Source organism: Struthio camelus, chromosome 14 (genome assembly GCF_040807025.1).
Source record: "Struthio camelus isolate bStrCam1 chromosome 14, bStrCam1.hap1, whole genome shotgun sequence".
NCBI lineage: Eukaryota > Metazoa > Chordata > Aves > Struthioniformes > Struthionidae > Struthio > Struthio camelus.
The window spans coordinates 5,556,751-5,567,456 of NC_090955.1; the positions used below are offsets into that span (position 1 = coordinate 5,556,751).

Below are 10,706 nucleotides of genomic sequence, written 5' to 3' on the forward strand. Positions count from 1 at the left end.
GGCTGGGTCAGTGTTAGCCCTTGAAGTGTGTGTGTGTTTGGTAGGCAGGGAAACTTGGAGCACATTTTGGATATTGCAGATAGTTTAGTTGATGGTGGTTACTATGGTTATAGTTTGCTGTGGTTAAAAACGTACTGCTGTGCTTATTTTGCTTGGCTTTTTTGTAAAGGACTTGTAACCAGTGAATCTTGGCTGTAGTAGTAGCATAAGACCTTACTGGAAGATTATATTACTCCTATTATTATTATGCCAGTTGCTTAACTTACCTGGTTTTGTTTTTTTAAACCTCCCTAAGATCATTACTGATGGGAATGAAATAGTCAAATTCAGAACAGGAAAGTTTTTTTTTTTGAATTATTTTTTAAAAAAATCTGTTTTTTCAAGTACAGCAGACTGCAAAACATGCTGTGTATGAACAGAAGCCTGAGCTCACCCTTTCCCACCGGTCCCCGTTTTGTGCGTACTTCTTCCTGCTCTCTCCTCACTTTCAGTTTTGTTTACTGTTAACCGTAATAATCTTACGGCATAAGAAGGGATATGCAAATACAGTTTCTGGAGAAGTTGCACTTCTTATGTCAGTGACTGTCCAGAAAATGATAAAACTTAATAAATGTAGTGTGCTGTCAAAAACGCAGATAAAGAGTGGGAGATAGTGTGGGGAGGTGCCTGTGCATGAGCACTTTCAGGCTGGTGTGGTTTTTTTTTTTTTTTTAAAGTAGCCTTCTCTAGGGAAAAGCAACAGTATTTTGAAGTGTCAATGTAATTATTTTTTTTTTTTTAAGTTGATAAGTTTCTATTTAAAAAATTGTATCTTAATTCAAGCAATTGCAGTGCTGCTGCAACCCTATAACAGCAGCTTGGTGGTCATTAAAGTTGCAGCGTGCAAGGAAATAACGCCCCAAACACGCAGGTCGGAGTCGGGCAAAGCAGAAAACGTTAATGAAGGTGTTCTCAGATTCTTGAGGCGGGATTTCCCGATATGCTTCTAAGATAAAATGCTCAAGCGCAAACGGCTAGAGTTTCGGATTTAACGGTTACCTAAATAGCAAATAACCATAAGCCAGGGTAGCAAAGGCAGCTTCAAAGAGTGAGGTTGATCATGTAGGGAGATGGTATCTGCCCTTTCTCTAAAGATTTCTCGACGTTTTCTTCAACACGTGATCCTTATAGGAAAAGGGATGTGAAGATCAAGAAACAGGATGTGAACATATGTTTATTTTATCTAACAGTATTCACTGCTGACAAGGGACAATTTCAGGATCCTGCCGTTACTGGAGGAGTAAAAGATGGCCAGGTCGCGTTAGGCCAGCTGCGTTAGCCAGCGCTTAGTGCGATTGCATCGATCTGAAGACCTCCTCCATACAACCAGAACATTTTGTTTTTCTTATCTGTTTTTTCACTGTCATAGAGGCAGAAGTTGCAGTGTGTTGGGTTTTTAAATGCAAGGATGCAAAATAGCCTCAGTATTCCACTGAAAATTTTAGTGGATTGTTGTTACTCTTTTATGGCAATTCCTCCAAGGAGAAAATGCTTGTGGAAGTCAGTTGATACGTGGTATCTTTCTGCAGAAGTGTTGGTAACTTGAGTCTTTCTCTGCAGAGTGAACAACCCTCCTGTACTTTTTGCCTCTCCCCATCCCCTCCAAAAAGCAAAACAAAAAAAGGACATTTGTGTTAGTTTTCGTTATGTTGGTGTATAAGCTAAGGACTGGGAGGATTTCCTGTTTCCCTGCTTGGCTATATGCAAAGTGTTCTGCAAACTGTTCTGCGGAGCAGTTAACTTGTTGAGCTGATTCAGCAGCAGGGCTGTTTTTAAAAAAAAAAAAAAAAAAAAAAAAAAAAAAAGGTGAGGGGATTTGGAAGTGGAAGGACTAAAGTCCAGGTCATCTTTGTTCTCTGAGAAATGTATTAGAGCTTCTGTGTTGGGTGAAAAATGCAAATGTTGCTGTTTCTGAAACTGATTACTAACCTGGTTCCTGTCTGTTGCAGACACTTAACAACAACAACCTGTTGTAGTGCAACGAAATACTTGGGCGTCTGTGGCTTTGGTAGGAGCATCTTAGTACCATTAAACAGAAAACCAGTGCGAAGAGAGGCTTATTAGATGTCTAGATTTGTATGTGGCAGTTGTATAACTCTTTTAGATATTCACTATGTGTATTTATCTTCTCTAAACGCAGATGTTACATCTGAGCAATTAGGATTTTGTAAGTTTATTTAAAAAAAAAAAGTGAAACCACTCAGCTTTAAAAAATCCCTCTCTCTAGATGCTTGTAGTAGAAGGAAGAAACATCAGAGGTGGTTCTAAAGGATAATGGTGGTTATTGTTAAAGTAGGTTTACAGAGCTACCTTATTTTGGAAGAGGAACAGCCATCTATTCGCTTAGGTATCTGTAAGTGCCTTGGGGTTAGTACTCTGCCCTGCTGGGCAGGGCCGAAGAGCTGGCCTTGGGAAGGGCTGGGTAGCCAGCTGTTCAGCATGGTTTAAGTAGGTGAGGATCAGGCTAACAGGGATTTTGTGTTGCAATTGTAGGTCAGAGATGTAACTGCAATTTAAAAGTCAAATTTCGACCAGCTTTAAAATTTAAAATGTAACTGTATCGGTGAGGAGTTCAGTGAAGGTGGCTGGTCTCTTCAGATCTTGGACGGGTATCTGAGAGGCATGACCGCTCTTAGCATAAATTATATGTTGAGAGATGAACTCAAGACCTTTGTGCAGAGGCGGCGCTCTAACCCATAGGTTTCTGTGTTCCAGGTGAAGATTTAAGAAGACAATTGTATACTGCGTATAAAAGGCTTTCATTAACAACCTGTTGCAGTCTAATCTATGCAGAAAATTGGAATTGCGTTTGTAACCAATGTAGCAGCTATGGACAAGCGTGACCAACTGTTGCAGTTAGTGTTCAGCTCATAACTGAAGACTAAAATGGCTGATAACCTAGTTTGCTTCCCCTCCTAAGTTGGGTGGACGCGGGGAGCCTAGATCTTCCTGGCATGTGAGGAGGTTGAATCAGTCACAATAGTCAAGAGTATTCAAAGTATAAACAACCTCAACGCGCCAGGCCAGAGCGAGAGAGCTCACGTTGTTAAGCTAAGAGGAGATGCGAGTTTGGATGAGCATGCGGAAGAGACTAAGGCATAAATTTCTGTGAGACTACCTGAGGACCAAACTATTGGTTATATGCCAAGCTATGTTTTTGTATAAGTCACAATTTGAAATGAATGCTCCTTCCAAGACGATTTGTTTGTGTATTTTGTCCTCCCTTTTTTTTATTTTGCTCCAGCCTCTGAGTTTTATTCTTAGGAACTGCTTATCACCTGCGCTGCCCTCAACTTTGTTAGTTCACTCAAACTCAGTCTCTGCCACTGGTTGTAGTAGAAATCAGTCAACTTCGCCTGAATTTACCTTGCGTTGCCCCTTGCTGTAGATAGGAACAGGCTGCTCTTTTACGCCATGGCCCAGCAGGCACGTTCTGCAGCACCTACAGTAAGTAGGGCTGTTGAGACTCTCCTCATATTTTTGAATTTTTTGGCCTCTTTTTCAGTCTAACTGAATATACATTGTATAAATTACTGAGCGCTATTTGGAGATTGTAGACAATGGTGTGAAGACAGCGTGTCAGAGGCTGGCACAGCCTTTCCTCCTAATGGAGTAGTGAATGCCTGTTTGTGTTTTATTTTCTTTGCAGTGCATTTCAATCTCGGTCTTTGGGACAAAGTAATCTCAGTTACCTTCTGTTGTTCTTTGTTATCTGTGCTAAGTTCACTGCTTCAGGGAACAAGGACTCATTTGAAAAATTAAATTGAAAGATATGAAGGAGACTGATTTTTATCAGTGAATTTATTTCTATTGTTACCTCTTAAAGTGTAGTCACATTGTATGGCTAGCAACTCCTTGAAAGCTGCTTTTCAATATTCTCCCAAAAATTTGGGCTGTGATTTTATGAAATGGATGGAAAAGGGGAGCATTACACGACTTGAGTATATTAGAAGAGGCTAAAAACTGATGAAACAGCTGTTTGGAGTAATTCTCAATTTGAAAATTTCACACGTGTTTGATAGCAACAGTAATACTTGACGTTAAATAAGAGCATCCATTTGGTTCTTTGTAAGCAAAGTGTTCTTCCCTGACTGCTGAAATAGATCTTCATAGTGCTTTTGGCAAAGTCGCTTTTGCTGTATAAAAACTGATTGTGGACCTCTTTTTCTCTCCCCCCCCCCCCATTCTTATTATAGAAAACCTAGAATAAACTCTCAGTTGGTGGCACAACAAGTTGCCCAGCAATATGCAACCCCACCACCACCTAAGAAGGAGAAGAAGGAGAAAGTGGAAAAACAAGACAAAGAAAAACCTGACAAAGAAAAAGAAATTAGTCCGAGTGTTACAAAGAAGAACACTAACAAGAAGACTAAGTAAGTTTCAAGGATACTCTAATGTGGAGGGATTTAAGTAGTACTGCGCGTTGATTAAGTGCAGTTAATTTAACATCATAATCTTCTATCTCCCCTCCAACTCCTACAGACCAAAGTCAGATATTGTGAAAGATCCTCCTAGTGAAGCAAACAGCATACAGTCTGGGAATACTACAACAAAGACCAGCGACTCAAATCACACTTCAAGGTAACTTTATCAAAAAGTTAAGTTCTCAATATCTGAGAATTGCATTAAATAGCATACACTCCTCCCTCCCCCTGCAGTGGACTGGTGCGGCAGAACACTGAGGTCTCTCCATTAGCATGGCGAGACCATCAGTGGTTATGAACTTCCGCCATGCATAAGCACTCAAACCCTCATTTGGTGAGGGCAGATTCAAGCACTGAAAGTATTTGTCATATTAGCCACTCAGTTTTAGTTTCTCTGCTGAAAGAAAATATGAATTTCGAGTGTGAATTGGGTAGTAAAGTTTTTGATCGCAAAACACAGTGTGCAAAAAAAAAAAAAAAAATCAAAATTAACCAGTAATTGCAGTGGTTCTTATCAGATTCTTAACTTTGTTCCTTTACATTCAGTAGCAGTGAATGGAAGTTACTTTTTTTTTTCCCCTTAGAAATCATGCACTGTAGTTGTCAAGATAATTCTCTTGAGTATTCTGGAATTAAAAGACTATGGGAAAAAATGTGTGTGATTCCTGGCATCAGCAAAAAATATGAATGCAGGTTTCATATTTGTCTAGATTTGAAATGATTGGTTGAACAGGTAATTTCAAATGAATAGCTATATATGGAGAGAGTCCTAGTCTCACCTATACTGATATTCTCTGCTTGTTCTCTTGAGTAATGCTTTGTGCTTTATTTCTTAAATTAATAAATTCTGGGCCAAAGTAGCCTTTATATTGTTATAAAGTTATATATTGTTATAAGTTATAAAGCTGCAAGAGACAGAATTGAGCTGTGCACTTTGCCTATGTGAGCTACATAGGAATTGCATCTCTTTTTTGGAAACGTTTTTCTTGTTTGGCCTTTTCAGCTGTGAAAGAGGACATGAAGCATCAGAGTGTTTAATTTTGCAAAATATGTAAATGGGCCGATCGATTTGCTTTCTATAGAAAGAAAAATTTGTATGCATGCCCTAGAGAGATTGTCTTGAAGTTTCTGTCCGTACTTCGTTTGCTCTGTGGTACTAGGAGGCCACCTAAAACCTCCTTCAGAAATGATTAGAAGAGATTCAGTTCTAAAACTGACCTGGGCGGGGGGAAATCTGTGTGAGCAGGACTGTTCAGGAATCCCCTACTACTTGGCTTTGTTTCTCTCCAGTTTTTCCATGCTACTTTTTCATTATACTTGAAGATGCATAGAAAGTTTCATTCATGCCCTTGGTGCATGGTTTCTTTCAAAGGGTCTCAGTAGCAGGAGCTTTTCCAGGCAGAGTTTAATGCAGCTTGGGCCATGTGAACTCTGTTGAATGTCATCTCATTTTTTTTACAAAGTATAACTATGAGTGATGGCTTCTGACAAGCAACAGCAGAAGTGCATGTTCAACACTGGAGAAAGGTGCAGGCAGTAAGGTCTCCTCCAGTATCTGGGCCAGCATTTTTTTGTTGTTACTGAGTACAAGGGAAAACAAATGGCCCTGTCAAATTACAGGAAGAACTGGGTTTCCTAGAGGAACTTGGAGCTTAAGGAGGAAAATACATTCACTTACTACACTTCCTGGCATGTTTACTGCTGGGTTTGCCGCCGATTCTTTGAGGGCGGTCTCGATCTGCTGAGACAATGTCTGAAAGCTGACGAAACCCCCTAAATTTGCTGAGCTGGTTTGCCTTTCTTGTTACCCACAAACAAGGTGATGCGATGATTTCATCTAAGTCTGTGGTTATGTGTTAAAATTGCTAACTCTTGCAAGTGCGTATGTACAACGCACACATGTGGGTGTATGTCTCACTAAGGCTGGAATTGAGTAAGCACAACTACTGTTTTGAAAAGGCTAGTCAGTAAATGACAGGGCTGTTTCCAGTCGGACTTTTTAGTGATGGTTACCCCAGCACAGTAATATTTTAATTATATATATATTTTTACCTATTATAAATGCTTTCCCCATTGTACTTTTTAAAACCTGAAACTGCCTCCTAGGTTAGATAGGAAAATACTATTTTTGATGTAGTAATTCCTTCATCCTTTTTTTAAAGGAAGTTTAGCAAAAATATAGTTGTTTGTTAGTATTTTCTTCTATTTTTGTCTAGTTGTAGACTATCACTTGGCTAACTATAGCGTACATGAAGTCAGCTTTATTTCCTCTTTTTTTAACGTTACGTTAGCTTAACATGCAGCGTACGTGGAAGAGAAAAGGCAGCTTGTTTTAAAAGCTAGAGCTTGATCTCAAAGTTATCCTATCCTTCCCTCTGTCTCCTCCGATAAATTAGTTCTTGGCAGGCTACTTTTCACTGATATATAAAGACTCTCGGTTGCAATTTCCCCGTTGGGAATATTCCTCTACTTAAGTGTGACCCTTATTTAGGAGCAAAAGCTGTAAATTGCTGCAGTCACTGTGGCTCACTTGGAATTTGTTGGTAGAGGAATGTCCAAGATGTTCTGCAGTGCTTGCCTTTAAAGTTCGCCTTTAAAGTAACTTTGCTTTATCAGAGCTTTGGACCAAGCCCTGAAATGCACATGAATGTCAGCTTCCTAGAGTCTAGACCCTTATTAGCTACATTACTAATTGAATGATAGCACAGCATGCAAATTACTGAGATAATCCTGAGCTATAAATACCGGTGGGTTCTTTCCTGTTTTTTCTCCTAACTGCTAGAGTTAGCTGCAAGAAGTATCATTGTACGTTCTGGGTTTTATTTACAATAGCCTTGTTCCAGAGGGAGCATTTTGAGCAATTTTATACATGGGCTGATTGGGCATCTGATTTGTATAAACTCCAAGCAGTTGAAAGAGAAGCCAAGTTGTCCCAGTGCCTGTGTTGCTTGCAGCTGCAGTTCCAATATGGGAATGAAAGAGCCACGTTCAAATGCTTTCATGTGGTTTTGTATTGCAGAGTCACAGCCTTGTCTCATAACATCAGGGCACATGATGAGATGGAGAAGTTAGATAACAGAATTCTTTCATCTGCCCCGTGGGGAGGAGATCCTTAGCGCGCTCTGGCTCCTGTCTGCATGGCTCTGTTGTAGTGTCCTCCTTTTTGGCTGAGCTGCATTAAAGATAACATCCGCAAGCGCAGCACTCATCGCAGAGCTCTGCAAGACAGGTCTTTCCTCTGGGATTGAACATGCTGCTGCAGCCCTCGCGGACTGTGCTGTTGCAGGGAGCAGAAGGTCAAACCTTTGTCCTTTGCACTGTGCTATGCAGCATTTGCTACTACCTGTGTTCTCTTCCTGCCTTATTGCTGTCTGTGCAGGCGAGTGGAGGACAAGTCACTGAGTTTGAATGTTTTTTTTTATAATAAACTTTTCCTTTCTTTAAATTTTTTTTTATTTTATTTTTTTTACAATTTCTTCTAGACCCAGACTGAAAAATGTGGACAGAAGTACTGCACAGCAGCTAGCAGTCACAGTGGGAAACGTCACAGTAATTATCACAGACTTTAAAGAAAAGACTCGCTCCTCGTCCACATCGTCTTCTACAGTGACCTCCAGTGCAGGATCAGAACAACAGAATCAGAGCAGCTCTGGCTCTGAGAGCACAGACAAGGGCTCGTCCCGCTCCTCCACACCAAAGGGGGACATGTCGGCAGTCAACGACGAATCTTTCTGAAAAATTGCACATGGAGTTGTGGAAACTATGAATCAGGGTATGAAATTCAAACACTCCACCTGCCCATGCTGTTCAAATCCTGGAGAGCTTCTTCTGTGCTTGAACACACACTTTCTTGGACATCGACCTCTTACTGATGCAACCAGGATGATTTCTGCTTGCCGTGGGCATCTGGCCACCAAGGAATTTCTCACCCTAACGATTACTCTTGACACTTTTATGTATTCCATTGTTTTATATGATTTTCCTAACAATCATTTATAATTGGATGTGCTCCTGAATCTACTTTTTTATAATATCTGCTGTGCACAATTTTCCATGAACATTACAACTTTTTGTTTTGGGGTAGGGAGTGGGTGGGAAGGGAAGGGGGCTTTATTTATTGCATTCACAAACTCCATCCTCTTTCAACATATCCTTTTTAAGTTCAGTTCTTCTTCCAGTTATACTGTGTACTATCAGTTTTGATATAAATTATATATAAATATATATATAAATAAATATATATAAAGGGTTATTTGAAACCAATACATGGAAACGCTGGTGCTTGAAACACTGTGAAGTGAAAAAAATATTGAACAGGTAAAGATCTGGGACAGTCCCCTTCTGTGAAAGTACTGAAACTGAAATGGAACTGGTCTTAGGTGAAAAGTGCGTTCCTGAAGGTTTGAACCTAGATGGGACCCATTCTGTCTTATTGTTCCTTCCCTATTTCTTCTCTAGTTAATAGCAAAAATGTACTGGACAGACAGCTTTGAATTTTCCCCATTGGGATCTGACATTAAAAGATTGCTCAAGATGATAGCTTGTATTTCCAGTAGGGTAACTCGGAGTGACGGTTGGCAAGTTCTGGTCCGATCCGAGTGTAAGCGTTCAGCACGAGGCTGGTTTCAGAATGCCACAGGTTAACGTACGTTTTGGTGATGTGCTGTGTCTCGCATAGCCAATCCCACAGAAGTTTGGTATTCTTCATTTCATGAATTTCATGCATTTTTCAGACCTGCATCAATAACTGAGGGTAACTTTAAACTGGAGTCATTTGCTTTGGATTTCAAGGCAGCAGAGAACCGTAGGGCTGGAAGCTTTTGCGGGTTGAAGTAGCAAGCTGTCTCTTGTTCCATCCAATGTTGCACAGGTCGTTCGCCGTCAACCCCTTCCGTCTGTCTCTTTCCATGTTGTGGGGATTACGTTTTTCTTTCAATTTAATCTGTATTCCAAGAGTGATTCCCTAACAGTTTATCATCCAGTGATGATGTTAGGCTTGTCAGCGTTTGGACACTTCTGGATATCCTGCTGTGGAAACAAAACTTGTGAAAAGCTTTCATGCTGGCAAGTAAGCAACAAGTGCAACTCAGACTCATGACCAGAATCTCCTTCATTCTTGCTCTAAGGCTATTCAGACTTTTTTTTTTTTCCTGACCTGTTAGTGTTGCTTTACAGTTTACCTTCCATGCGTTATCCTGCTAAAACACTAGTCTGAAGAGGTCAAACAAACTTGTTTCTTTTCTCCTTTAGTAACCTCTTTTGGCTTTTCATCCTTATTTAGTGGCCCCAAGGTGCTTTGCAGTAATTTCAGGCACAGAGACTGTGGCTTTATTTGACATCGAATACATAACTTTTGGGTATGACAAAAGAGGGCCACTTATTGGCAACTGTTTGCCAGCTTGTTATATTGTGAATTATTTGCTTAGCAAGAAAAATTTCTCTTTGTGGAGGCGACTGATTTGAAATTTATTTTAAAATATGTGTGGTTTTGAGTAGCAGACATAGGTTCTTTTCACGCTGGTGACAGAAATCTGTGATTAACCAACCCATTGTGACCTCTGTTCGAAGGTACGTGCAATGGCAATGCCTTTGCAGCTGTGGTTTTCTTCTGAATACGTTAGCATGGGCACCCCAATTTAATTCTGCTTATATTCACAGTATAGGCTGTCTTTACCTTTTTAAGCATTTTTAAAGTATTTATTAAAGAACCAAAGGAAACCAGATGCTTCCTGTGAGCATCATGACAATTTATTATACATAGTTTTAAATACTATGAATTTCTCAATCCACATTTTAACATTAGTGGGATATTGCAGAGACATTCCTTTTCCAGTTTTTACTGTTCCTTTAAGGGTCTCAGGGAGGGTAAACTGGTCAGCCATATTTATTTATTTTACTGAAATGTATTGGAATAATTTTTTAAGAGAGATTTTTGAAGATGCCCCTGAACTTGTATATTTTGCACTGCTTTATAAATGATCCGTTATCAATTAGGCTTTGGTGCATTTTGACCGTGATCCAGCAAAGCATGTAAGCAAGTGGCCGGTCCCTCTGGCTTCCGTGGGACTGATTCTGGTGCTTGAAGTCAACCACGTGCTTGCATTCTGTGTTGAATCTGGGAAATTGTGCAAAAAAAAAAAAAAAACCCATTGTGTGTACCAGGAAATTGTTTCTTTATAAAGTGAATGGACCTGTAGATTAGTTGAAAAAGCTTTAACGCAGTAACCGGCTACTCATAGGCTA

The 10,706-nt window shown here is 40.0% G+C and overlaps 1 protein-coding gene across 1 annotated transcript in view; it reads left to right on the forward strand.

The window, feature by feature from the left end:
- The window catches only part of RYBP (RING1 and YY1 binding protein), a 45,826-nt gene extending 37,361 nt beyond the window's left edge, over positions 1–8,465 (forward strand). The window contains exons 3-5 of the mRNA XM_068907176.1: positions 4,236–4,412; positions 4,522–4,620; positions 7,946–8,465. Of these exons, the coding sequence (XP_068763277.1) occupies positions 4,236–4,412; positions 4,522–4,620; positions 7,946–8,198 (529 nt within the window). The 3' untranslated portion in view covers positions 8,199–8,465. The remainder of the gene's footprint in view (positions 1–4,235; positions 4,413–4,521; positions 4,621–7,945) is intronic.
- Positions 8,466–10,706: the final 2,241 nt, after the last annotated feature.